General features: G+C 49.9%; 3 protein-coding genes across 5 annotated transcripts; all 3 read left to right on the plus strand.

Annotated features, from left to right (window-relative positions):
• The first annotated feature begins 875 nt into the window (after positions 1–875).
• On the plus strand, positions 876–4,255 carry APOC1 (apolipoprotein C1). The gene is made up of 5 exons (XM_044671081.1): positions 876–1,006; positions 2,474–2,547; positions 2,923–2,996; positions 3,273–3,462; positions 4,050–4,255. The coding sequence occupies exons 3-5, from the start codon at positions 2,942–2,944 to the stop codon at positions 4,117–4,119; spliced, it is 315 nt and encodes a 104-aa protein (XP_044527016.1). The 5' UTR covers positions 876–1,006; positions 2,474–2,547; positions 2,923–2,941; the 3' UTR covers positions 4,120–4,255.
• A 16,778-nt stretch (positions 4,256–21,033) lies between these two features.
• On the plus strand, positions 21,034–23,585 carry APOC4 (apolipoprotein C4). The gene is made up of 3 exons (XM_044671082.1): positions 21,034–21,140; positions 22,443–22,578; positions 22,892–23,585. The coding sequence occupies exons 1-3, from the start codon at positions 21,065–21,067 to the stop codon at positions 23,034–23,036; spliced, it is 357 nt and encodes a 118-aa protein (XP_044527017.1). The 5' UTR covers positions 21,034–21,064; the 3' UTR covers positions 23,037–23,585.
• Positions 23,586–24,121: 536 nt separating this feature from the next.
• On the plus strand, positions 24,122–26,006 carry APOC2 (apolipoprotein C2). 3 transcript variants are annotated; one of them, XM_044671083.1, is made up of 4 exons: positions 24,122–24,164; positions 24,806–24,883; positions 25,255–25,411; positions 25,804–26,006. In XM_044671083.1, exons 1-4 carry the CDS (start codon positions 24,137–24,139, stop codon positions 25,892–25,894), a joined length of 354 nt encoding a protein of 117 aa, XP_044527018.1. In that variant the 5' UTR covers positions 24,122–24,136; the 3' UTR covers positions 25,895–26,006. The 3 variants fall into 3 exon arrangements, with proteins under 3 accessions (XP_044527018.1, XP_044527019.1, XP_044527020.1); XM_044671084.1 differs by having other exon boundaries at positions 25,258–25,411; XM_044671085.1 differs by lacking the exon at positions 24,122–24,164 and having other exon boundaries at positions 24,743–24,883; positions 25,258–25,411.
• The last annotated feature ends 1,437 nt before the right edge of the window (positions 26,007–27,443 follow it).

The following is a 27,443-nucleotide window of genomic DNA, read 5'->3' on the forward strand; positions in this document are numbered from 1 at the left end:
TCCCCCCCCCCCCATCTTGGCTCCTGCTTTCCCCCCCTCTCCGGGTCTCTCCTTTCTCTAAGTCTGGTCCCAGGCCTCCTGCCCGGGGGAAGTGGGAGTTGGGGGTGGAGCAAGGTGGAAATCTGCCGATCTGGAGCCAGAGACGAAGATGTGGGAATCCAGGAAAAAGAGTCCAGGTGCGGGGAGGGGGGGGGGAGCTTGGGGGCGCAGTGGGTGAACGTGGCCCCCCTCCCTGGGGCTTGCTCAACTTTTTCCTCCCTTCCCCTCCCCCACCCTTGGGCCCGCTACCTCCCGAGCCCTTGCCCTGGGGAGCAGGGTGGGCGGGGCCGAGGAGTCGCCCCCGGAATCCCAGAGACCCTCCGACTCAAGCAGGGCGCGTTACAGAGCCCCGGAAAACTTGTCCAGGGACCCGGGAATGGCTGACTTCTAAGAGCAGCAGAGCTGGAAGAGCCCTCGGAGGTGATCTAATGCACCACCACCCCCATTTACAGATGGGGAAACTGAGGGTTTATCTGACTTCACGCCCCAGGGCCACGGAGCCAGGTCCCTCCCCCCATTCCCACAGCCATCCCTCAGTGAGGGGGCCCGCGCTGGCTTTCCCGAGAGAAGCGGAGGCCCGGCCGGGGCGCCTGAGGCTGGAATTCCAGGCTTTGAGTCCGGAGGGCCAGGCATCTCGGCGAGGCTGCCAAGTGGCCCGAAGGTTGTGCAGGGCAGCCGGGTGGCATTAGTCAGGAGCCGTGTGGGGCAAACAGGGGCTCCTCCCTCCCATCGCTGCGCGGGCAAGGATGGCACCCTTGTTGGCCGAATGTACTTAATGCCTGGCTGGAGCGCCAAGGGGGCAGAAGCCTTTGGGCAGTCGGGCAGGTAGACAGAGTCCTGCACCGGGAGTAGGAGTGGAGGAGGAAGGGGCAAGGAGGGGAAACTGAGGTTGGCCCTGGGGGTGGAGGTCCCCAACGGGGGCCAAGGCTGGGAGTCGCGAGGGTGGCACAGCCCGCCCGGAAGCCGGGTACGTTCCTTCGACGATGGGTGCGCACCCTTCTCTACAGAACTTCCCACCCCCTCCTCTCCCTGGGCCGGGGCGGGGGAGGGGAGGGGAGGAGGTCTCAGCCAACCGGGAGCCTGGGCTCGCGGCCGCCCCCTCCTTGAGTCGCCAGGGGTCAGTGGCTGGGGGGCGGGGGGGGAGGTGCCCGCCAGAAACCCCGCCTGACTGGGCTTCCGCAAGACTGGGGTGCGGGGGGGGGCCGGGGAAGGGTTTCTGGGATCGGAGGAACTCGAACTCGGGGCCGGGCTGGGGAAGAGGGGTCAGCATCCCAGGAGCCCGGAGGGAAAGGGAGGGATGCATCTGGGCACACCTGTGCCCGCGGAAGCAGAACCAGGAACGGTGCCCCCTCAGGGGGAAAACGAAGAGATTGGCAGGCGGCGGCTAAGCCGCTGGGCCTCATTTCCTCCGGCCCCTGGGTCCTAGCCCCCCTCCCCCACGAAGAGACTGGGGACTTTGAGGCGTGGGGGAGGGAGCACGGGGAAAGGGAATTCTAGATGAGGGGGCAGAGACGGAGCCGGCGAAGGGTGGGGGAGGGGAGGGAGAAACTTGAACCCCTTTCAAGAGAATGTATTCGCGCCAGGGGAGGAGGAGGAGGAGGAGAGGGAGGCCACTAAGGACCCCTCCCCCTAGGGAGAGTCAGAAAACTCCCTCCTCCTAGGACATTAAGGAAAGGAGGGAGAGAAGGCGGAGTGAGAGAAGGGGCGAGACGGAACCTTCCCCCTCTGAGCTCCCCCCCCCCGGGGGAAATCCAGGGTCCCGAAGTGCCGGGAATGTAGAGATGAGGGGAGCCCCCGGGGACAGACGGGAAGAAGCCCCGAGATTCTCGGGCTGCCTGCCCCGGCGAGTTTTGAGGCCCCGGTTCTCCAGGGTTCTAGGGCTAGAGGTCTAGTCGTTCTTTCCTGTCCATCCCACCCTTCGTGACCCCATTGGGGTTTTCTTGACCAAGAGACTGGAGGAGTTGGCTGTTTCCTCCTGTAGTTCACCTTACAGGGAGATACCCGAGGCTGACAGGTTAAGTGACTTGGCTAAGGTCACACAGCTAGAACTCCAGAGGATTCGTCTCCCCGAGCTCAGAGCCGGCACTCTATCTACTGGGCCACTAGAGTGCTAACTTGAACCCTTCCTTTTATGGGGGGGTTTGGAGGGGGGTTCCTGAGGGTCCGAGGACCTGGTTAGGGGAAGACAAATAGGACTCAAGTGAGCTGAAGCTGTGGGATGGGGAGAGAGGGCAGAAGGGACTCGAGGCTGAGGCTTGGGGTTCCCAGTGGGAGCTGGAGAGGTCCCACCTCCTGCCTCAGGGGAGGGAGGAAAGAATCTGGGAGCCAACGGGGAGGAGGAGGCTGCAAGGGAGGAGGGAGGAGGAAGAAGGGGCGTGAAAGAGGGGGGGGTGCAGAAAGGTGAGGCTTTAAGCTCTCCCTGCCCCTCCCCCAGCCCTCTTATAACTGCAGGCCTCCGGACCCTCCCACTCACACCCAGCCCTGCCTGCCTGGACCCTGGGCCGATTTGTGAGTGTTGCCCAAAGTGGGGAGGAATTGGAGGAGGGAGGGAGGATCCTGGGGTGAGGGGGGCTCTCTAGAGAAGGCCGGTGGGGGGCAGGAGGCCCAGGAAGCCTGGAGGAAGGGGGGTTTGTCCTTGAGGGGAGAGAAAGGAAGTGGGACTCAGTGGAGGGGGAAGGGCCCCCCCCCTGGAGGTCTAAAGGCAGAGGGGCCTTGCTTGGCTGGGGAGGGGGTTCTTGGGCCAGCTCTCATCAGTTTCAGGTAGGAGAACCCCGAGGGGAGGAAGGGTTCCAGACCTCACAGAGAAGAGAAAGGCAGAGGGAGGGGTGGGGGGGCTCTAGGGAGTGCCCTTGTGGTCACCTACTCCCCCATACGTGTCGACAGAGCCCCCTCCAGCCCCACTATGAAGCCCTTTCTGCCCTTCGCTGTGCTCGTCGTCCTGCTGGTTTTTTTGGCAGGTATTTGGTGGGAAGGGTTTGGGTTCGGGTTCTGAGGACCTCTACCTGCACTCCCGGGTTCCATGCCTCCTTCGATCCCTCCCCCACCCAAGAGTCTAGGGCCAGAGGCCCTGCCTGGGTTCTCCCCCACACCACCTCCAGGGTTCCGAGCCCCTCACCTGCTATGTTCTGATGCTCCTTCTGCCTTGGTTCTCCACCACACTCCCTGCCTCTCAGTTCTAACCGTCCTCCTTCTGGGGTGCCACCTGCTCCTGGGCCCCCCCTCCCCATGCCTAGGTTCTAAGGCCCAGACCCCGGCCGGCCGCCCAGCCCTGCCTCCTTCCCTCCTAGAAGGCCCCAGGCCCGCCCGGGCCTCCTCAGGTCTGGCCCAGAGCTTTGAACAGTTCCAGAAGAAAGTGAAGGAGTTGACGAACACTGTGATGGAGAAGACCAAAGAGGTCACCCTTGATTTCACCACCAAAACTAGGTGTGCCATTCCTCCTCCTCCTCCTCCTCCTCCTCTCCCAGTATCAAGGGTGGAGAGAGAAGCTGCCCAGCCTCCCTCCTAAGGGTCTGGTCCTCACCGGCGGGAGGCAAGAGAGGCAGCAAGGGGGGCCTCAGCCCACCCGCTGAGCCTTGAAGCGCAAAGAGGAAGACGGGGGGAGTATTTCTGTCTGAGCTCTGTTTAGAGGCCCAGGGGCAGCCCATTGGGCTGGGGCAGGGAGACGGTGCCAGGCGGGTATTTAGCCCAACATACATTGGGCCTTGGCGATGGCTAGCTCAGGGCCTCTTGACTTTGCTGTGGGGCCCTCAGCCAGTCTGGCGAAGGCCTAAAATAAAGCAGATGGGATGACAGAGGAAACCAGTTAGAGGTCACTTGCTGTATTTTTATTTAAAAAAAACGAGGAAGAAAGTTCAGAGACCCCAAGGTAAGAACTTCGGCTCTGATCTCAGCCCCATTTCACAGACGAGGAAACTGAGTCCTAGAAATGGGGGAGAACTTCCATGTCCCCAGGCCTGTTCAGTGGGAGCCTCCGGCCCCCGCTAACATCACGGCACCCCTTTACTCCACAGGAACTGGTTCACAGAGAATATACAGAAAGTCAAGGAGAAATTGGAGTCTACCTTCTCCAAGAAACATTAGCAGGTCGTCCCTGCCCCCAGGAGCCACTCCCCTCCCCGTCAGAAGAAAGGGGCCTCCGAAATGTCCTCCCTTCCCCCCAGCCACACTCGAGGAGCCCCCTGATCCTCTGTTCCCTGCAATAAATGTCTTGCAGTCACTGATGAGTGTGTGTGCGCGTTTGTATGGCTAGAGAAGAGGGTCCTGGCACGGGGCCTCCCACTTGGCAAAGTGTTGGGGAGACTCATGGTCTGAGCCTCAGAGTAACCTTTTTATTTTTAACCCCTTCCCTTCCATCTTAAAGTCAATGTTGTGTGTTAGTTCCAAGGCCAAAGAGTGGTAAGAGTTAGGCAATGGGGGTCAAGTGACTTGCCCAGGGTCACACAGCTGGGAAGTGTCTGAGGCCAAATTTGAACCCAGGACCTGCCGTCTCTAAGCCTGGCCCCCCCCACCCCCTGAGCCACTTAGCTGCCCATATACACATGTTTAAATTTTTTTTCACTCCTTTCAATCTGTCTTAGAATCAATACTATGGATCAGTTCCAAGATAGAAGGGCTACGCAATGGGGGAGCCAGATTTGAACCCAGGACCCCCCATCTCTAGGTCTGGCTCTATCCACTGAGCCACCTGGCTGCCCCCTCCTCACAATAACCTTTTGAGGTAGGTGCTGCTGTCCCTGTTTTCTAGCTAGGGAGACAGGGTCCGACGAGTGCAGTGGGGGTTGCCGAGGGGCACACAGCTGGCATCGTCTTCCAGCCCGGGGCTCCTCGATTCCGGGCACCTGGAGGTTGGTTTGCAGGTTCCAGGAAGAGATTTGGGAATGCTGATGGACAGAATCCAAAAGGATCTCCTCAGGCTAGAAGCTGGGGAAACTGACGAAAGCAAATGTCAAGTATGAGGCGGGCTTAAAAAACAACTCACCGGGGGCAGCTGGGTAGCTCAGTGGATGGAGAGCCAGGCCTAGAGACAGGAGGTCCTGGGTTCAAATCCGGCCTCAGACACTTCCCAGCTGTGTGACCCTGGGCAAGTCACTTGACCCCCATTGCCCACCCTTACCACTCTTCCACCTATAAGTCAATACACAGAAGTTAAGGGTTTTAAAAAAAAAAACTCACCACCCCACCCCCTTCCAAGATGGGGGAAGTGTGGTTAGGTCACAGTTCCCTGGGAAAAGGTGTGGAGGCTTGCGAGGGCGCTATCTCAGGGTGAGGGAATAGTGTAGGAGGGATGACTCCTCCAGGAGGGAGATGCCACCCCCACTTCCAAGGGCCTGCAAGCACTTACACAATGAATGGGGCTGAACAAATGAAAACGGTGGCCTCTAGGCCTCTCAGAACCTTGAAGAGGTCTCCCAGGAACGGGGGCTGTGATCTGGGCAAGAGCCAGCTTGGTGTGAGGGACAACGAGGACAGTCCAGTCAGCAGAAGTGTTTGAATGGGAATGAGGAACGTGTCACGAGGCTGACAGCATCGGATCGAGTGCAGTTATGTAGGGCTCAGACCGAAAGGTAATAGGGAGCCACTGGAATTTAGAGAGGAGGGGAGTGACACGGTCAGAGCTGAGGTTTGGGAGAATCACTTTGGCAGAGGATGAACTGGAGAGCAAGATGGACCAGTGAGAGGGTTACTGCAATAGTCCCAGGCTGTCAGCCAGAACCAGGGTGTGACTGCTTGAGAGAAGAGGAGCCTGATGCAAGAGATTTGGGGGAATATAATGGGCTGGGAAGGTTATAGATTGGATGTGGGGGACCAAGGGGAGAGTTAGAGGTTAAAGCTTGCAAACCTGCACAACTGGAAGCATGGAGGGGCTGCCTAAGAAATCCACCTCAAGATGAGTCAACGAGATGATTCAGCAGCAGTCAAGAAACCCAGGACCCGAATCCAGGAGGAGGCGAGGGGAAGTCCATCGTCGGCTCTGAGGAGCTGGCCAGGATGGGGGAAGGCCTCAGAACCATGACTTGGGGGCCCCATGTTCCCCCTCATGGGAGGTCTGCAATCGCTTTAAAAAATCTTAGAGGCCTTCCATCTCTGAGCTCCTGCTCAGAGGAATCCAAAGGCTCTGGAGGCCAAGGAGGGACCTTAGAACAGGGACTGTCAGAATTGGGAGGAACCTTAGAACAGGGAATGTCAGAACTAAGAGTAGCTTTAGAAGAGGGACTGTCAGAATTAGGAGGAACTTTAGAACAGGGATTGTCAGAACCAGGGGTAGCTTTAGAAGAGGGAATGTCAATTTGGGTGGAACCTTAGAACAGGGACAGTCAAAATTGGGAAGGACCTTAGAAGAGGGACTGTCAGAACTAGGGGTAGCTTTAGAACAGGGACAGTCAGAATTTGGGAGGAACCTTAGAACAAAGACTGTCAGAACTAAGAGTAGCTTTAGAACAGGAAATGTCAAAATTGGGAGGAACCTTAGAACAAGGACTGTCAGAACTAAGAGTAGCTTTAGAACCGGGACAGTCAGATCTGGGAGGAGCTTTTAGAACGGAGACTATGGGAGTTGGGAGAGCCCTTAGGATCCTTTCGAAGCCATCTCATCCAGTTATCTAGCAAAGGAGGAAATAGAGGCTCCCTCAAGATTAATCCAAGGCCAAACAAGAGTGGCATCACGGAAAAAGCGAGAGAAAGCCAGGAACGCTTGCACATTGACATCAGGACACCTGCAGTACTGTGGCATGCTGGTCTGCCTTTTTCTCTTCCATGCACATCTCTGTGTCAGAGAAGTGGGGGAGGGAATAGGGGGTTTCTGACCAGAGGATGACCTTCACCCATTCCAAAGCTGGACAAACATTGCAAACTCTTCTGTACACACTCTGGCCTTGGGCCTTGGGCAAGGGGTCAGTGTCCTGCCTCATGCCTCCTCCCCCCTTCCCTCTCTGTCCTTGGGATGAGCCCAAGAGCTGGGGGCCATGTTATGGGAAGAGTCCAAGAATGCTTGAGCCGGGAGGGCCTCCGCAACATGGAATTTCCCAGCCAGGTGAAAATGTTAAAGCTGGGAGAGACTTCAGGAAATCTCGGAGGGCGTTTCATCTCATCTCTTCCTTTTCCAGAGGAGAAAACTGAGGCCCATCAAGGGCCCAGGCTACTCATTAAAGAAAGCCACAAAACTCAGTTCTCGGACCTGCCTTGTCCCCACTTCTGCTGTCGTCCGTCAGATGAGGACCTCCTTGAGGACACCAGTTGTCTTTGGCCTCTCTTTGTTCCTCGGCATTTAGCACACAGTAGGGGTTTAAGAAGTGCTTGCTGCCTGACTGGCCATGACGCTAGTAGGACAGCAGAAAAAGGAGAGAAGCAGAAAGGACTGGCTTAACATGGTGCCTGTGACACCAGCCCAGCTGACTGGCTGGCTAAGAATGATACTCTTTTGCTTAGAAATGGGAGGTCCTGGGTTCCAATCTGACCTCAGACACTTCCTAGCTGTGTGACCCTGAGCAAGTCACTTAACCCGACTCTTCTGCCTTGGAGCCAGTACACAGTACTGTTTCAAAGATGGAAAGTCGGGGCTTAAAAAACAAGAATATTCTCTTTCGACTTCAATACAGCCACGTGTCTCCTAGCCACAGAATCTCTGTCCAGGGACCAAATCGGTCTTGACGCCCTCGCTATAAAGGTGAGGCACCTGCGAGTCCCACCCACAATACCCTGGGATGGGTGTAGCAGCCCCCCATCAGCCAGCTTCCACGAGCCTCCAGCCTACAGAAAGGCAGCAGGTCACTCATGGCACCAACCACTCCAATGGGGGTTGCAAGGGCCGAGTTGGCCGCCAGGTGGCGCCCTCCTTAAGCTGTCAATTGAGCGGCTATCTTTTTAACCGGGAGGAATTGAAGGAAATGCTCAATTTCAGTTCGAAGTTATTGAAAAATCAAGACGTCACTTTGGCCACCTAAGTTCACGACCTCCCTGAAATCTTCCCACAGACCTCTGGGAGACCCCAAATGAAGATTCCAGGCTTCAGATCCTCCCTGGAGCATGTGTGGGGGAGAACCTTCCAAAAGGTTGCAGCACCCCTACTGGCCACCAGAGGACGCTCAAGCTGCAGGTGCCTGGACCATGGATGTCAAGGCGGTGCTGACCAGGCTCAGAATTTAAGCAGAAAGATGAAACGCAATGTTAATGGTACAGAATCTCTAGCTCGAGAACTCCCCACCCAGGCTCTGGAATCTCTGGTAGGGCCTCCCACATTCACAAAACTCAGACACAGCATACAACGATCACATAACTCATGGGACACAGCCTGGAATCAAATGTCTCAATCCCGACCTGTTCCATTTTTAGTGATGAAAAATAGGATATAGACAAAAGACACAACATAGACACAGTCTGTAATAATTTCATACGGACGTTTAACCGATGTAAATCAATTTCTATTTGAGATACAGAGAGAGGGAGAAAGAGGGAGAGAGACAGAGACAGAGAAAGGGAAAGAGAGAGGAGAAAGACAGAGATAGAGAGAGGGAGAGAAGGAGAAAGGAAAGGGGGCGGGGAGAGAGATCACAAGCATCTGAAAAATATCCTAGTCAGCAAACATTCAACTTACTTGCTTTTGGAGAGAAATGGCAGCCAACGGTAACGCCAGCTTAAAATAAATGAACAATATACTTTATTAAAAAGAAGGGAAGAAGTGGATTGAGAGCCAGGCCTAGAGACAGGAGGTCCTAGGTTCAAATCCAGCCTCAGACACTTCCCAGCTGTGTGACCCTGGGCAAGTCACTTGATCCCCCATTGCCTACCCTTACCACTCTTCCACCTATAAGTCAATACACAGAAGTTAAGGGTTTAAAATAAAATAAAATAAAAAAAAAAAAAAAAAAGAAGTGAAGAAGTGGATTGAGAGCCAGGCCTAGAGACAGGAAGTCCTAGGTTCAAATCCGGCCTCAGACACTTCCCAGCTGTGTGACCCTGGGCAAGTCACTTGATCCCCATTGCCTACCCTTACCACTCTTCCACCTATAAGTCAATACACAGAAGTTAAGGGTTTAAAATAAAAAAAAAAAGAAGTGAAGAGGTTAAAAAAAAGTTTAAAGAAAGCTTGCTAGGAAATGAAAAAAATTAAACAGTCATTCTGAGGGCATTTATGAATGAAAAGGAAGGACAACAAACAGAAGAAAAATGGAAAAGATCTGCAAATCTTTTTACAACAAACTTTGGTTCATCATCAGGGATAGTAAAGCCTCTACAATGGGACTTTATTAGGCCTGGGGCATCTAGGTGGTTCAGAGGATGGAGAACCAGGCCTAGAGATGGGAGGTCCTGGGTTCAAATCTGACCTCAGACACTTCCCAGCTGTGTGACCCTGGGCAAGTGTCTTAACCCCCCATTGTCTAGCCCTTTCCACTCTTCTGCCTTGGAACCAATACTCAATATTAGTTCCAAGACAGAAGATAAGAAGATAAAAAAACAAAACAAAACAAAAAAACAATTTATTTCAGCAGCTCAAAATGACCCCTTAAAGGCATTCTTCCAACAAAGTATCTTCTAGCCATACATCGACATTATTCAAAATCTCTCAACAAAGATAAGTTGTTCAATAACCCTCCAAACTTACAGACCTGGAAAAACACAAGACAGTCAGTTTTGTTCCTCAATGGGCTCCAGCATTGACATAGAAGAGATACAGCCCAGAATCCATCCCAAACATTGAAGAGAGATTCCCCATGGAAGTGAGTTCCTACCAATGTTCCTCTTTGCAGATGACATTGTGCTGGTTGCATCAACACCAGAACACTGCAGAACCTCCTGGAAGAGATCTGGAACCACTGAAAGGAGTTTGACCTAACCATTATCACAAGAAAACACAAGTGGATGAAAAATGTCCATGCAGCATATGTCATCAGTATAGATTTGTCGATGCATATATCTATCTGTATCTCTATCTCTATCTCTATCTCTATCTATAGATAGATTGATCGATAGATAGATGGATAGATAGATAGAAAGATAGATAGTAAGATAGATAGATAGACAGACAGACAGACAGATAGATAGATAGATAGATAGATAGATAGATAGATAGATAGATAGATAGATATGGGACAGATATTACCAATGAACAGTTGGGCCCAGAACTCAAGAGGAAGAGGAGTGTGGGATGGATTATCTTTGGGAAAATATAAATTTCTTCTAATGATCTCAAAGTTCTCCCCAGAACAAGGCTCATTTAAAAAAAAAAAACACCTTACCTTCTATCTTGGAATATTGATTCCAAGGCAGAAGAGCAGTAACTGGGATTAAGTGACTCGTCCAGGGTCACACAACTAGGAAGTGTCTGAAGCCAGATTTGAAAACAGGACCTCCTGGGTCTCTATCTACTGAGCTACCCAGCTGCCCCAGGTTCATCTTTTTTATGTCAATCTCTTCCGAGGGTGTTTGGTTTTGATTATTAGTCATGGAACATTATTGTCTACAATTAAAAATATTATGAAACATCTACAACACAAGAAAGTTATGGAACTTTTGAAGGAGAATTCATGTAAAAATGTAACCAGGGAAATATATGATCCAAAGAGAAGATGGGTTGGCCACAGGGAAAGGGCCAGAAATAACAGGCTGTTGGGACAGCCTTGTATCTTACAGACATCAGGAGGACTAAGGGAGGTGTTTGGGTTTTGCTCGTATGCGTTATTTACGCCCTCATGGATCTGTCTGGATGTGGCTTATAGGAGGGCAAGAATAAATATTTCTACCATCTCCTCCTTCTCCAGAGGAGGCTTTGGTTCCTCCTAGAGGGAAAGCAGAAGGTTGGACCCAGACGTTGGCCACTCTGCTCTCCTCACAGAGGAAGAACGCTGTTTCTCTGCTCTCTTAAATTTTGTTGGTCAAGAGGAAGTCATTCTGCGTTGGAAGTGCACTCCTGATCACCATTTATTTATGGGGAAAGTAGGATCTGAAGCTAGAGAGAGAGAGAGAGAGAGAGATGCATCATCAAAACTGGACTCCCTTCCCATCAAATGCCGGTTCTACAAGGGACGCCCAGAGCAAATAGTAAATGCATGGAGAAGAGAGAACATCGAAACTGAGCACAAACTATCAGAAATATGGAACTAGGTCTTGATCAATGATGCATGTAAAACCCAGCGGAATTGCGCATTGGCTACGGGGAGGGGAGAAAAGGTTTGGGAGGGAGGGAAAGAACAGGAATCATGGAACCATGGAAAAATATTCTAAAAAATAAAATGGAAAAAAAACTGGGTACAGTCTAAAACACAGGACATCAGAACAAAGAGGAACTTCGCAGCTTAGAACAAAGAATGGCAGAACTAAGTGGGACCTTAGAATGTAAAATGTCAGTGTCGGGAGGAACCTTAGAACATGGAATGTCAGGGCGGACCTTGGAACAGACAGCAAACGGAGATCAGAGAAAGTAAGCATGTGAGAATATATGTGTGTGTGTGTGTGTGTGTGTGTGTGTGTGTGTGTGTGTGTGTGTGTATATGTATATATATATATATATCTCAGACAATACACAGAGGTCTCAGAGGTGAGATAACGCAGGCCAGCCAAGGGAGAGAGTCTCCGATCTCACCCAAAGGGAAATTCTCCAGACTAGCAAGCTGGGAATGAGGACATGAAAGGTATCAGCAGCTACTCTCCAAGTCAACTTCTCAATGTCTTTCTCTCCCTTTATCCACCCAAATAGAGGTTGGAAAGGTATAACTCTCTATAGGAAGGAAGCTAGAAGAACAGAAGAAAGAGAGAAGCTATTTTCTTTTATATTTTTATTTCTTTTATATTTATATATATTATGTTTATTGTATAAATAAATATATTGTTTCTTTCTATTTCTATTAGCTCTCCCATTGAGTAGTCAATCTCCACTAAGGAGGAGAAAGTCCCATACGAGTGGCCTTTTGAGCCAAGGGTAGACCATGAGCAGTGACTTTTGGGAGGGGAGGACAAGGATGGGTAGGGTTTTCCCTTACCCTGAGCCCAGAAGTGCCCCTCTGCAATTTCCACCCTTTGCTCCTACTTTTGTTGGCTGAAACCCAACAGAACAAATCAAGTTACTGATCCATTTCTCTCTATAATCAGCCCTCGGCCCAGAAGCGGGGTTGCTTGAGATCTCCAAATCCTCCCAAGTCACAACAGAATGAAAAACAAAACTTTGCTAACTGAATGAGGAGCAGTTCATTTCAAGCTAAAACTGGGTGCAAAGTTATGGCGATCCAGTTTATACAGACATAAAGAAAGTCTTTCCTTTAATCCTTTCTGAAATTCCAGAATAGGTGGAGATAGCACACCCTCCTCTATTAATCTCTTCCTGTCTTCTCTGTTCTATGTTGTTGTTTTTTAAACCCTCACCTTCCATCTTAGAATCAATACTGTGTGTTGGTTCCAAGGCAGAAGAGAGGTAAGGGCTGGGCAATGGGGGTGAAGTGACAGAACAAGGTTCATGTTTTGTTTTGTTTTTTAAAAACACAGCTAGGAAGGGGGGCAGCTGGGTATCTCAGTGGATTGAGAGCCAGGCCTAGGGACGGGAGGTCTTAGGTTCCAATCTGGCCTCAGACACTTCCCAGCTGTGTGACCCTGGGCAAGTCACTTCACCCCCATTGCCTAGCCCTTACCACTCTTCTGCCTTGGAACCAATACCAATATTGACTCCAAGAAGGAAGGTAAGGGTTTAAGAGAGAGAGAGAGAGAGAGAGAGAGAGAGAGAGAGAGAGAGAGAGATGGGAGGGGGGCCTGGGTCCAAATCGAGCCTCAGACACTTCCCAGCTGTGTGACCCTGGGCAAGTCACTCGACCCCCATTGCCTACCCCTTACTGCTCTTCTGCCTTGGAGCCAATACACGGTATTGACTCTGAGTTGGAAGGTAAGGGTTAAAAAAAACAAACAAAAAACAGCTAGGAAGGATCTGAGGCCACATTTGAACCCAGGACCTCCCATCTCTAGGCCTGACTCTCCATCCATTGAGCTACCCAGCTGCCCCTGTTCTATGCTCTAATATTCTCTGTTCTAAAGTCCATCCCAGCTCTGACAGCCTATGTTCTAATATCAGAAAATGGCACTTTGATGCTATGTCATCATCACCACTGTCGTCTTCACCGTCACCACTACCATCATCACCATCCTCCCCAACATCTTCATTTTGTGGCCATCGTTGGTAGAAACCCTTCATGACTAACCTGACCAGTTGGGGTACCAATTTGCTTCTGTGATCCTTCTCCACCCTCTTCACTTCTTTCCAAGGTTTGGCGTCACCCACTGTACCCATTAATCCTTCTTTTCCTCACCATTGTGAGAAATTATTTGACCCGTCTTCTCTTTGCAGAGACCCCTGCCCATCCTAGATCACTGGCTTTAGCCCTCCGTTAAGTCTAGTCAGCATTATTCAGTTAATGTGGTTCCCTAGAAGCAATGGCTACTTCCTTTGTGTGAACAGATTCGGTATGGATTTAGTGAGTTAAGAAAAACAACCAGCCCCGATTTCACAACGATGATTGTGAGTAATTCTCTTAAGATAGGCGAGACAGCTGCGTAAGCTTTCCACATGTTAGATCATGAAGCTTCTTAGGACATGCCCCTTGCCTGACTGTAGCTAACGGGGTCCCCTTCCTAGTTTCGATCACTGAAGTTCCTCGTGGCCCAGGATGTCACAAGGTGACCGACTATCATGAGGGTGGACGGAAAGCCCTTGGCTATTTTGGGAGCCCTCTGTCCCTAGCCCCTCCACCTGATTGGCTAGCCTCGGGAAGTGGACAAGGGTCTGTCGTTCCATGGTCCAACCCTGCGGACCCTTTGGTCCCCCGCTGCTCCCGTCTAATTTTAATCCACCAGTGAAAATGTCTATTTTGAGTTGTAGTGGTCCCGAAGGGAATGCGCGAAGAGATGATGGCTTGAACTTAAAAACTACAGCTGTTGTACCTTGGGAACAAGGGGATGGAGGATCTCAGACGGTGAGGAAGGCCTGGGATCCTATTTGTGAAGAAACTCGGTGCCTCTAATACATAGTTATTAGCTTAGGGCTCTGCCTCAGTTGTTTTATTGCAGATCGGATAAATTTCTGGAGTTACAGCATCATCACCATCACCATCGTCATCATTCCTAACATTTCCAAAGCGCTTTAAGGTTCTCTGAAGCACTTTACATTCATTATCTCATTTGGTCTTCACAACAACATTGATAAGGGAGAGCAAGTGCTATTGATATTCCTGTTTTATCAATGAGGAAACTGAGGATAACAGAAGTTGAGTGACTTGTCCAGGATCATACAACTATATTAAGTGTTTGAGGCAGAATTTGAACTCAGGTCTTCCTAATTCCAAGTCCAAAACTCTGCCCACTGTACCATGTAGCTGCCTTTTGACCACAGACATAGAGTCTGTTGTTAGACTGTCTTCAAAGCCTTTCTAGCTTGCTAGGGCCTGCCAAAGCTTGAACTTGTTCATGTGAGGGCCTGAGAGCCCTCCATGGCACAGCAAGGCACCTGAGGGGGGGCTCAGAGAATCCTAAGATCTCTGAACTAGAAAGGACTTTTAGTGGTTATCTTGTCCATTCTATGTCCAAATGGACTTGGAGTCAATGAGATCTGGATTCAAATCCCACCTCTGACATTTAACAGCTGTGTAACCTTGGCTAAGTCATTTCACCTCTGGGTCTCAGTGTCCTCATCTGTAAACATAAGGGGGAGGGTAATAAAACCTGGAGATCCTCCCTATATGGGGAGCTAATATCTATAAAGTACTTGGCAACTTTATGTATCAGCTATTATGATTAGTAGTAGTAGTAGTACCCTTTAAGACCATGGTGGCAAACCCAGGGCACGCATGCCAAAGGGAGCACACAGAGTCCTCTCCGTGGGCATGTGTACCATAGCCCCAACACAGAGCTTGCCAGAATTCATTACTAGAAAGCCAGAGGGACCAGGGGCAGGACTGCTCCCCTTCTCCTCTCCACATGTGCCTGAGGACATTTCTCACATCACCCACCCCTCTACAAGGTACACCATCACTGCTCTAAGATGTCTCCTTTAAGAATTATACAGGCTTTCCCTCTGAAGACTTCTGGTGACAGAGAGCTCTCTACCTCCAGAAGCAGGATTCTCCACGTAGGGGCAACTCCCATTGCCAAAAATGAACTAAATGAATTAAATTAAAATGAGTGAATTAAATTGAATATAATGAAAATAGATTAAATGAATGAATTAAATAAAAAGCAGTGGTCAGGGACCTCCTAGGCTGTGTCATTTAATTCTTCCATTTTGCAGCTAAGGAAAACAAGGCCCAAAGAGCTTAAATGTTTTCCAGAGGTCAGATTTGAACCCAGGTCCTCTGACTTCAGAACCAGTGCTTTCCCCCCTCTACCATAGTGCTTGAACCCAGAAGAGATGTCATTGGGCTTGTAGTTCAGGAGACTTCAGTTCAAATTCACTTCCACCAAATCATTATTAGCTGTGTGACCCTGGTCAAATGACTCAATCTCTGAACCTCTACTTTTTTTTTTCACCTATAAAATGGGGGCATAGAGAGTAGTTAGGAAGAAAAGAGCTTCAAAGACCTTAGAGACTATTGCAATATGACTTATTAGTTGTGTCGCCTTGAGTAGATCACTTAACTTATTAGTGCCTCAGTTTCCCTATATGTGAAATTAAGGGAAAATAATACTCGCTTCACAGGTTGTTAGAGAGAATACATTTTGCAAAGCTTAAAATGCTATGGAAATATGAGTGGTCATTATTTATTTGTGTTAATATTAGTATAAGGAAGTTTTTCCTTATATAGTTATTAAATCTGCCTCCTAGAAACTTCCCTTCATTGTTCCTTGTTCTGTTGCTTGGTACCAGAGTGAAGAAGTCCAGGGTCCTACTAAATTTAAACCATTTCCTCTTTCTGCTCCCAGTCTCTCCCTCAATCTCTGACCCACCAGGAAGTAGTCACTTGATTTCTTAGGCAAGACCGAATCTGGTAGATTGCAGCAGGATATCCAACCTAGGACAGTGGCTGACCAGGCCTGGGTCTGGCAGGGGTGAGAAAAGCCCCTGATGGCCAGGCCTAGGCCAACTCCCTCACTCTCCCTCTACTTCTGCTGCTGCTTCCATGCCTGGGAGCTGGCAAGTCAGAAAATCTCATGGGGCCTCAGAGATCATCTAACCTTAACCCCTACCCCACCTCACCTTGACTTTTCCCAACATTTTAGATAAGTAGCTCCTCCAGGGCTTGGCAGAGAAGTCTGTATACAGTAGGTGAATACTTGGAACATTGTAAACACTTAATAAATGCTTGTTAACTGATTGAATTGCTTTGAAAAGTAGCCCTTCCTGCCATTCTCCAAATGATAAATGATTTATGTGGAATCTAGAGACCCCAAACTTATGGCCTAGTGAGATCTGATGAACCCCAAGTTTTAGGAAAAGTTTGTAGGTTGGAGACCCCCAAAGCTTGTAATCTGTTCTCTGTTCCAGTTGCATACTGAATAATAGACCCTAGGATAAAAACTAAGTGACTCCTTTTGCCTTAGAAGCTTCTTCCATTGTACACATCGACATGACCAAAGGATAGGAAGAGGTAGTTTTCAGAGGAAGAAATGCAAGTTAAAAATAAGCATATTTTAAAAATGCTATAAATCACAAATATTATGCAAAATACAAATGGAAAAAAGTCTTAGATATCACTTCAAACCCATCTGGTTGACTAAGAGAACAAAATTACAAATTGAGAAATAGTGGAAGGGTTGTGGGAAAAATGATACACTCATACATTGTTGGTGGATCTGTAAACTAGTCCAGTCATTCTGTAAAGTATTGGGAACTGCCCCTGAAGCTATTAAACTTTGCATTCACTTTGACTCAGAGATATTGCTATTAGTTCTATACCCTTAATAGATCCAAGAAAGAAGAAAAGGACTCATATAAACAAAAACATTTCTAGCAGTTCTATTTGTAGCAGCAAAGAATTTGAAACAGAGGGGATACCGTTAGATATCCAACAGGGATATGACTGGACAAATTATGCTTAGGAGTGTAATGGAATACTATTGTTCTGGAAGAAATGATAAAGGGGTTGGTTTCAAAAAAAATGAAGAAGACTTGTATGAACTGATACAAAGTGAAATGAGCTGAACCAGGAGAAGAGTTTACACAGTAACAGCAATAATGTAAAAATAATCAACTGTGAAAGACTTCGTAACACTGATCAGCACAGTGACCCACCACAATTACAAAGCCTTTATGCTGAAACATGTTATTCACCTCAAGCTAGAGAGTCGAGACACTCAGAGTCTAGATTGAGGCATATTGACATCCTCTTTTTTGAGCATGGCCAGGTGAGCATTTGCTTGACTGACCATGTGTATGTATATTGGGTTCTGTTTTTCTTGCCTTCTCAGTGGTGGGGGGAAGGGGAGAGGAAGAATATTTTATATTGAAAATAAAATAAAATTTAATTTTCCAAAAAGGAAAGTGGCTTTTCAGTTTGAACACTTCCAATGATGGTGATCTCACTCCCTCCTACATCCTCATGGCCTCAGAGCTCCTAAAAAATTGTTCCTAGTTCTTGTTCTCTGAGGCCATGGAATAGCAAAGTTCATTTGTCTTCTATGGGAAATCCTTCAGATAGCAAAAGACAGCTGTCCCCTCCCTATCCTGTACCCCTATTCTTACCCTTTGCATACTCATCCCTCAACTGGCCATCTCAAAGTATTCTTGTAGTCCCCCATTGGCTACAGTCAGCCTTTCCTCATTGGCCTTCCTCTCCCTGTACCCCTAACTCAGAGAACCTTCTCCGTCCCCCATCCCACCCATCAGGAGCTGAAAGTCTATGTCCCTCCACCTCAGCATACACTTAAAGGGACAGGAGGAGAGAGTGACCAGAGCTCCTCCCACACCCTGCTTCACCCCAGTTCCTCAGGATGCTCCCCAGAAGAAGAATGATGGGACACACTCACCCCCTGTGCCCTCCTGCTACTCTAGGAAAATTGAGGGCTCCAGGTTCCTAGGCTTGGGAAAGAGAGAGAATTCCAGGCAAAGTGGAGCTCCAGAATCATTTTCTTTCATTCTTTCTCTCTCTTTCTTCCTTCCTTTCTCTCTTAATTTCTTTCTTACTCTCTCGTTCTCTTTCTTTCCTTTCTTTCTTTCTTCTCTCTTTATCTTTCTTCTTTTTTCACTTATTCTCTTTCTTCTTTTTCTCTTTCTCTTCTCTCTCTTCTCTCTATTTCTTTCTTCCTCCCTTCCATCTTCCTCCTCTTCCNTTCTTCTTCTTCTTCTTCTTCTTCTTCTTCTTCTTCTTCTTCTTCTTCTTCTTCTTCTTCTTCTTCTTCTTCTTCTTCTTCTTCTTCTTCTTCTTCTTCTTCTTCTTCTTCTTCTTCTTCTTCTTCTTCTTCTTCTTCTTCTTCTTCTTCTTCTTCTTCTTCTTCTTCTTCTTCTTCTTCTTCTTCTTCTTCTTCTTCTTCTTCTTCTTCTTCTTCTTCTTCTTCTTCTTCTTCTTCTTCTTCTTCTTCTTCTTCTTCTTCTTCTTCTTCTTCTTCTTCTTCTTCTTCTTCTTCTTCTTCTTCTTCTTCTTCTTCTTCTTCTTCTTCTTCTTCTTCTTCTTCTTCTTCTTCTTCTTCTTCTTCTTCTTCTTCTTCTTCTTCTTCTTCTTCTTCTTCTTCTTCTTCTTCTTCTTCTTCTTCTTCTTCTTCTTCTTCTTCTTCTTCTTCTTCTTCTTCTTCTTCTTCTTCTTCTTCTTCTTCTTCTTCTTCTTCTTCTTCTTCTTCTTCTTCTTCTTCTTCTTCTTCTTCTTCTTCTTCTTCCATCTCCTCTTCCTCCTTTACTTTCTGTCTTAGTATCAATTCTAAGACAGAAGAGTGGTAAAGACTAAGCAACTAAAGTTAAATGACCTCCCCAGGGTCACACAGCTAGGAAGTGTCTGAGGCCAAATTTGAACCCAGGTTTTCCTAATTCTGGCCCTGGCATTCTATCCACTATGCTCTCTCACTGCTCCAGCACCATCATTCTTAAGATCATAGGCTTAGAAGGAGAGGGGACCCCAGAAGCCATATAGTCCAGCCTCTTTATGGAATGCATTTTCAGGGGGAGGAAGGTATAAAGGAGCTTCTCTCTCACTTTCCCCTCTCCCAAGCAATTCCATGTCAGCGCCATCTTCATTCTGGAGCCTCCATCATGGCCAACCACCTCAGGCCTCCCTCTACACCAATTCTCCCTTCCCTTCCTCTATGACCTCCCATGTCTCAAAAATGTCCTGGCCTCTACTGAACCCCCTTCCCCGGCATTTGATCCTCCCCAGTGCCTCTGCTGTTAACTACCACAGAATCAGACAGATGCCACGGGTCCTCAGAATATAAAAGAGGAAGAGACAATTTCAGAATTAGATAGGATCATAGATTGTGAGCTGTTAGGGCTAGGAGGAACCTTAGAACATGGAATATCAGGAAGGACCTTAAAACATGGAATATTAAAACTGGGAGGGGTCTTAGAACAAAGAATGTCAGTGTTGGGGAGAACCTTAGAACATTGGAACTGAGAGGGACCTCCTTAAAACAAAGAATGGCAGTGTTGGGGAGAACCTTAGAACATGGAATATCTAGAAGAACCATAGAACACAGAACATTGGATCTGAGAGGGACCTCCTTAAAACAAAGAATAGCAATGTCGGGGAAAACCTTAGAACATGGAATATCTAGAAGAACCATCGAACATGGAATATTGGAACTGAGAGGGACCTCCTTAAAACAAAGAATGGCAGTGTTGGGGAGAACCTTAGAACATGGAATATCTAGAACAGTGATTCCCAGAGTGGGCATCACCTTCCCATGGGTGCTGCAGTGATCCAGGGGGTGGTGGTGGCCACAAGTTCATTTATCTTTCCTATTAATTGCTATTAAAATTTAAAAAAATTAATTTCCAGGGGGCTAAGTAATATTTTTTCTGGAAAGGGGGTGGTAGGCCAAAAAAGTTTGGGAACCACTGATCTAGAAGAATCATAGAACATGGAATATTGGAACTGAGAAGGACCTCCTTAAAACAAAGAATAGCAGTGTTGGGGAGAACCTTAGAACAAGGAATATCTAGAAGAACCATAGAACATGGAATCTTGGGACTGGGAAGAGCCTTAGAACATAGAATATCCAAGTCAGGAGGAAGCTTAGGACACAGAATGTGGGGATGACCCCTGATTTTGTGACATGTTGTCTCTCTCCTCCACATCTGTGGGTCAGAGAAGGGGGTAGGAGACAGGAAGTTTGTGGACAGAGGATGACCTTTGCCCCTTCCAAACCTGAACAAACATTACAAATTCTGCTCTCCGAACTGTGGCCTTGGGCCCCGGACAGGGGATCAGTGACCTGCTTGGTGCCTCCTCCTCCCCGCTTCCCTCTTCCTGTCCTTGGGATGAGACCAAAGGCTAGGGGCTGTATGATGGGACGAGTCCAAGAATATCAAAGCTAGAAGAGACCTTGGAGCAAGGAATCTCAGAGTTGGGGAGGGGAGAATCCGGGAGGGGCGATCCTTCAATCCCTCCTAGGCCATCTTCTCATTTTACAGATAATTAAAGCAAGGCCCGGAGAGGAGAATCGGCCCATAGATCTTTGTGGCCCTGGACCAGGGTCAATTTTCTCTAAATCTGTGACCAAGTGTTTACTTCTTTGTGGCCCAGAGTGAAAGGGAGAGAAATCAGAGACTGCTGAGGAGCCATGGTTCAGATCACTGAATCATCCCAAGTGGGGATACTGAGGTCCAGGAAGGCAAGAGACTGATCCAAGGCCACCCAGGGAAGTCAGTCGGGACAGAGATGGGCCTTAAACCTGGATCAGAATAGGGGGAAAAGCTGAGGACAGCTGGGGAGGAGAGAGAACAGCGAGGACAAAGGTGCGACACCCAGAGGGACAGGCCAGTGGCAGGGAACATGGTGGCTTGAGCCAGTTGGTGCCAAGGGGCGGTACTGGCCCTGGGGGGAGGGGCTCCACTGAGTTTGTCCCCCCCACACACATCCTCACTTCCTCTCCGGGGAATCCTGACCGGCTGAAAGGTACAAAGCCCCTAGCCATGGTTTTCCCTCGATTGACCTGTCCAAGTGGGCCCTCTATCTTGCTTTGGGTTCTGGTCCTGGCCTGGGCCACAGGTAAGCCTTTGGGAGGGGTGGAGGCCGGAGAGGGGATCCCTGCATGTGAAGGAGCAAATGAGCAGGTAGGTGCCTGGATCCTCGCGGACGTGTGCGTGTAAAGGGTTCAGTGTGTTAGTGCCCATGTGCAAGGCTATACTTGGGTCAGAGGAAACCTCCCTCTGGGTGCCTCCACAGGCATGTGCGTGTTTAGGCCACTGCATGGATCAGATAACCCTGGGCGTATAGACAGAACAAGGTAGAAGTCAGGGCAATTAGGTAGCTCAGTGGATAGAGCACTAGTCCTGGAGATGGGAGGACCAGGGTTCAAATTTGACCTCAGAGACTTCTTAGCTGTGTGACCCTGGGTAAGTCACTTAACACTTAACTTTTTTTTTTAAATTTAAAACATTTACCTTCTGTCTTGGAAACAATACTGTGTATTGGCTCCAAGGCAGAAGAGTGGTAAGGGTAGGTAATGGGGATCAAGTGACTTGCCCAGGGTCACACGGCTGGGAAGTGTCTGAGGCCAGATTTGAACCTAGGACCTCCTGTCTCTGGGCCTGACTCTCAATCCACTGAGCTACCCAGCTGCCCCCCACTTAACCCTTTTTGCCTAGCCCTTGCCCTTATGTCTTAGAGTTGTAAGTAGCACAGAAAGTAAGGGTTTAAAAAAAAGGGAAGTAGAGAGAGTACAGAGCAGTGAGTCAAGAGGACCTGAATTCAAAACCTGACTCAGACACTTTTTTTAAACTCTTACTTTCTGTGTTAAAATCAATACCAAGTATCAGTTCCAAAACAGAAGAGCAAGAAGAGCTAGGCAGGTGGGGTTAAGTGACTTTCCCAGGGTCACATAGTTAGGAAGTGTTTGAGGTCAAATTTGAACTCAGGACTTCCTGTCTCCAGACCTGTCTGACACTTACCATTTGTGTGACTCTAGCCAAGTCTCCCCCCTTCCTCAGGGGGCTTTCCTCATTTGTTCTTCGTAACCTGTCTATAGTTTGTTTGTCCATAGTTGTGGACATGTCACCTCCCTCGTTAGTCACTGGCTGGTGAGCTCCTTGAGGGCAGGGGATGTCTTCTGCCTTTCTCTGCTCCCCAGGGCTTAGCACTATACCTGGTACACAGCAGGTGCTTAATAAATGCCCATTGACTTGACTTGAGGGATGCCAGTGCTTGTGGCCTGGGGTGGGGGGAGGGGGAGGATACACTCAGGGAGAAGCAGGTGGGTAAGGAGGAGACCCCGTGGTGCCAGAAGGGAGTAACAGGCCGCCGGGGTGGGTAATGACCGGGGCTCCCACCCATGGTTCGCTCCATTTTCAGGGGGTCACGGGGAGGACATCCCGGCCGGCCAGCACCTTGAGGAGGGCAAGCAGGAAGGTTGGAAGGTGTCCCGTTTCTTCTGGAGGACTGTGGAGCCCTTGCTAACCAGGGCCACTGAGAGCTGGAACTGGATCCGGTGAGTGGGCCAGCATCCCTGGGCTTCTGAGAGATTAGGATGCCCGTGGGGGGCTGGGAAGCCCGGCTCCCTGCAGGATCACGATGCCCGGGTCTCCGAGAGGGCAATCCGAGACTTTGGCCAATGAGAGAGAGAGAGAGGGAACCTCCCGTTGGTTCCTGGATTCCTGAGGGAGGCGAGGGAAGCCCACCTGGCAGCCCACCTCGCATCCCAGAGAGAGCAGGCTTAGGGGTCTGGACACCTGGATGTGCCTAAGTGGGCTGCGGAGCTAAAGGGGGCAGGCCCTGCGATGACCTCCTCACCGCATCCACAGGACTCCAGGACCCGTCCGAGGCTATCTCCAGACTTATTATGAAGACCATCTCAGTGGCCTGGGCCTCCGAGCCCAGAACTGGCTCCACACCTCCAGGGAGAAAGTCCGAAGTCTGTGCCCGACTAAGTTCTGTGGAGGCTCTTAGAGCCCGGGCTAAGAAGCAAGAAACCCCAACGATGCCTGCAGATTTGAGCAATGACATCCCCTCTCTGGGCTCCAGCTCCCTCCACTATCAAGTGATTGGGGGAGACTCGGGGGTGTTTTTTGTTCCAAGCTCCCTCTCAGCTGTGACGTTCTCTGTTCTAAGACCCTTCCTAGCTCGGATATTCTGTTCTTAGTTCCTTCCCAGCTCTGACACTCTCTAAGAACCTTCCTAGCTCTGACTTCTTGTTCTCTGGCCCCTACCAGCTGTGACATTCTCTGCTCTAAGACCCTGCCTAGCTCCGATATTCTGTTCTAAGTTCCCTCCAGGTGTGCCAGTGCCGGATCCAAGGCCCCTTCCAGCTCTGACATTCTCTGTTCCACGGAGGTCCTTTTTGCCCTGACATTCTTTGTTCTGTGCTCTAAAACATTGTGTCAGAAGGGCCTTCCGCCGCTAGAACATTCAATAACTAACAATTATCTGTAAGACAATCAGTCCTCCCTCCCTCCTGCCCGGTGTTCTCAATAAAGTCTGCTTTCTGTTTCCTCCCAAGAGCCTCCTCTTCAGCTTTGGTTGGCCACCCCACCCTATCTAATTAACTGATAAAAGTCTCTGGAGTTGGGCCACGCTAGCCTAGCTCTAGAATATCCATCGGGAAATGGAAGGGCATCTCTAGGGGTTCCCTCCACCCCCAAATCCCTGAGGAGTCAGGTAGACTCTGGGAGAGGGGGAGAAGGAATCCCGGGAGGGCCCCTGGTGAGCCTTGGCGGTTTAGGGGACAGGCCGAGATTCTGGCCACAAGATCCTTTCAGGAGCTCTCTTCCTAGGATTCCGGCACCTCGTCCCCTGGTCCATTCTGAGGATTCTAACAGCCCCTCCGGGATCTGGGAATCCTGGTCCTTCCGTGACCCGGGTAGCTCCTCCTCTTGAGTAGATTCCCAGGAATGAGAAGGTCCCCCTGAGCTGTCCTGATTTGGGTCTTCCATTCCCACCCCCAACCCGACAAACCTCTGTTGTGTTGGCCTGGACTTTGAGCCATTCTTGGAGGAGGGGGGGACGGGAGGCTGGCTACCTATAAAGGGGCTGAGCCTTGGACTGGGCTGATGAGCAGAAACACATCTGGGGCTTCAGGTGAGGGCCGGCGGTCTGCCTGTTGGGTTGGCTTGGGTTGGCAGAGGAGAACGGGAAGCAGGGGACACAAACAAGGGCAGAGGATTCTAGATCTCCAGGCTGGGATGGTCTGGACTATGGAGTCCAGGTCCCTGCAGTTTTACAGAGGAAGAAACCAAGGACTAGAGAGGGGAAAGGGCCCATTCTGGGCTGGAACTTCTGGATTATCAGTGAATTCAATAAGCTCTCATTTGGTGTGGGCCTAGGAGGGCCAGCCATAGAACAAAGAACATCAAAGCTAGAAGTGACCGTAGGGAAAGCCAAGCCCAATTCCTTCTTTTTACAGAAGGGGAAGAAGGATTTGGTCTTTGCTGGAAGGCCAGTAAAGAACTCTCTACCCTAGGCCTGACAGACAGGGGAAGGAAAGGCTCGATCCCAAGGACACTGAGAAGAAAAGGGAGCCTGAAGGGAGATGAAGAAAAAGGGGGAGAGGGGGCAGAAGGGGCCCAGGGAGAGAAGGGGGAAATGCCAGAGAGAAACAGGGAATGGGAGGGACCTAGGAGAGAGGTGGGAGAAAATGCTCCTTCGGGAATGAAATGATTCCAGGGTATGAGGGTCCCGGACGCTTCCTCAAACCTCATTCCTTCCACTAATTTGGCCAGTTCTTCCTGACATCATGGGTGCCAAGAGCCTCCCCACCCTTACCTTCTGCCTGCTGCTGGTGCTGCTGCTGGGCTCAGGTGAGTAGGATTGGCTTTAAGAGCTGAGGGTGGGCTGGCTCAGTGTGGGACAGAGCATGTTCAGCCTCCTTTACTCAGGCCTCCTCTGGCCCTCATTCTCCACCTTCTCCATTCTCTGTCTGCCCCAAATTCTCTGCTGAATTGACACTCTCCAGTTCTCCGGTGGCCCAGTTCTTTCCTTCATCTCTAACTCTCCCTTCCTCCCTAGCCCTTCTCCTTATTCGATTTCCTCCATCGTTCCTCATTCCCTGCTGATTCCCAGGCCTTGGTTTTCTCCAATTCTCCTTTGACCTGGATCCTTCAATAACCTGATGGCGTGATGCCATTAGGCCACAGCCCCACTTCCGTCTCTCCCCGCTCTTTCCTCCCAGCAGCCCAGGCTGCCAGGCCCCGATTTCGACGGGAAGAGAGCCCTACCCTGCTGAGTAAGTTCCAGAGCCAACTCTATGGCTACTGGGAGTCTGCCAAGGCTAAAGCCCATCAAATCTATGAGAAAGTACAGATACCTGCAATGGATCAGAATATCAGGTAAACACTACCCTCGCCCAGCCCAACAGACATCAGACATCCCTTGAGATGCCATCTCCGGCCCTTTGCCACCCAGCCCTCCAGGGATAGAGGCATCCTAGTCCCTAGTGTCCTTCCCCTTTTAGAGGTAATCTAATGTTCCAGGTGTCCAGTCTCCTGGGCCCCAGATCTTTTCCTGCTTCAGAGACCCAGGTATCCAGACCCTTAGTCCCCTGGAGCCTACAGAAGTAGGCCCCCCAGCTTCCCTTGACGACCCTAGAATCCAGGCTCCTATTTCCTCCTCCCTAGTCTCTTCTTCCTTCAGAAACTTAGGAGTATAGGCCCCAGGTCTCAGGAGCTGTGAGAGCCCTAGGCATTCTCCTCCCTCAGCCTAGTCCCTCTCTTCCCCACAGGCATGCTTATGACAAAGGCTCGGAGGCCATGACCACATACACTGGGATTCTGACAGATCAGATCATTCACCTGCTAAAGGGGGACCAATGATGAACCGATGCTGTATCCCGCTGCTCTCCTCTATCTTTCCCCCAACCCAGGTAGCTCCAGCCTGAAGCATCACTCCCAAACTTTTCCCCAATAAAATGGTCTATAAAAGAGACTCAAGTGACTTCTTCTGGGATGTGGGGATGGGTACAACGAGGCTGGGAGATCCAGACCTCTGCACCTTGGCATGCCAGGGACTTCAGATCACTGAGTCCTGGAGCAGGGTGAGGGTCTGGCCCATTGGATGCCAGAGGAGTATTTGCCTCCCATGTCTTACATTCGGTGAACATTTATTAAGCATCTCCTGGCAGAGAGAAGAGGTTTCTGACTCTGTGACCCTGGGCAGGTCATTTAAAATGTCTCTGTGCCCTGGGCAGCCTGTGAAGATTCTGGTTACAGAACAGTGGCAGAAGGGCCGAAGGGGACGGAAGAGGATTGCGTAGAATCATTGATCTAGAACTGAGAGGGACAAGGTTGGGAAGCAGAGCCAGAGAGTTTGAGGGCCTGCTCCATCTCTATGGGGAGGAAATATCAAAGAACCCCAACTGGATCCCAAACCTTCCCATTTCCAATCCAGCTCTCCACGCTGGGAACTCCTCACACTGATAAAATCACAGCCAGACCCGAAAAGAGTGTAGGGGGTCCTGGGCTCCGTGGCGAAATGCTGGGGAGGCCCTCGTCTAGAAGAGAAGCTGCCTAGTATCCAGGTATCTAAGAATGAGGGAAGGAAGGTGGATACACCTTAGAGGGGCCAGAGAGAAGCAGATCAAGGGCCTTATGGGAAATTTGAAAAGGAAGAACTCAGAACAGGAGGCCCAGACACCTAATGGAGATAGGAAATGGTAGGGGGGATTCTCTAGGTTCTTAGCTGAAGTGGGAACTAGGGGACTAGATGCCTGAGACTGGTCAAATTGAATGGGCTACTGGATTCCCCATTCTACTGGGCTACTGGGGGGCAGGGGTACCCTGAGAGGAAATGTTGTTGTTGGGGTGCAGATCCCCTGGACCCCCAAAGGAGAAGTTTCTGGATGACAGCTTTCCTGGGGTTCTCACTTGGACAATGTTGGGAGATGGGATTTCTGGGTCTGCTGGGGGTAGGACCCTTTGGGTGCCCAATTTAGATCATGCTGGGGGAGGGGGACAGGATTGCTGACTCTCTAACTGGGTTTTGCTAGGGGTAGGACCCTTTGGGTGCCCAATTTGGATCGTGCTGGGAGTACAGGATTGCTGACTCCCTGGAAGGGGTGGGCTTCCTGGAGGCTGCTTTCCACATCCTCTGCAAACTGAAGCCAGATTTCTCTTTCCTAATCCTTTTAACATTGATCTCCAGCCTCTCCCCTAGAAATCCCAGCAGGGGGGCTGCTCTACTTGGAAGAGAGGGGGGTTGGGCTGTGGCCTCCCCTCTCTAGGAGGACAGAGCAGTGTGGTTCTGGGAAGGGCAGGGGGCCCCAGGAGGGAGATCTGAGTATGTACTCGGAAGGTCCCCAAGTTCCCAGCCTGAGAAGGGGGTGGGGATTTTGCAGGATGAACAATAAATCTTTCTTGTGTCCTC

This window comes from Gracilinanus agilis, chromosome 3 (assembly GCF_016433145.1).
Source record: "Gracilinanus agilis isolate LMUSP501 chromosome 3, AgileGrace, whole genome shotgun sequence".
NCBI classification, from domain to species: Eukaryota; Metazoa; Chordata; class Mammalia; order Didelphimorphia; family Didelphidae; genus Gracilinanus; species Gracilinanus agilis.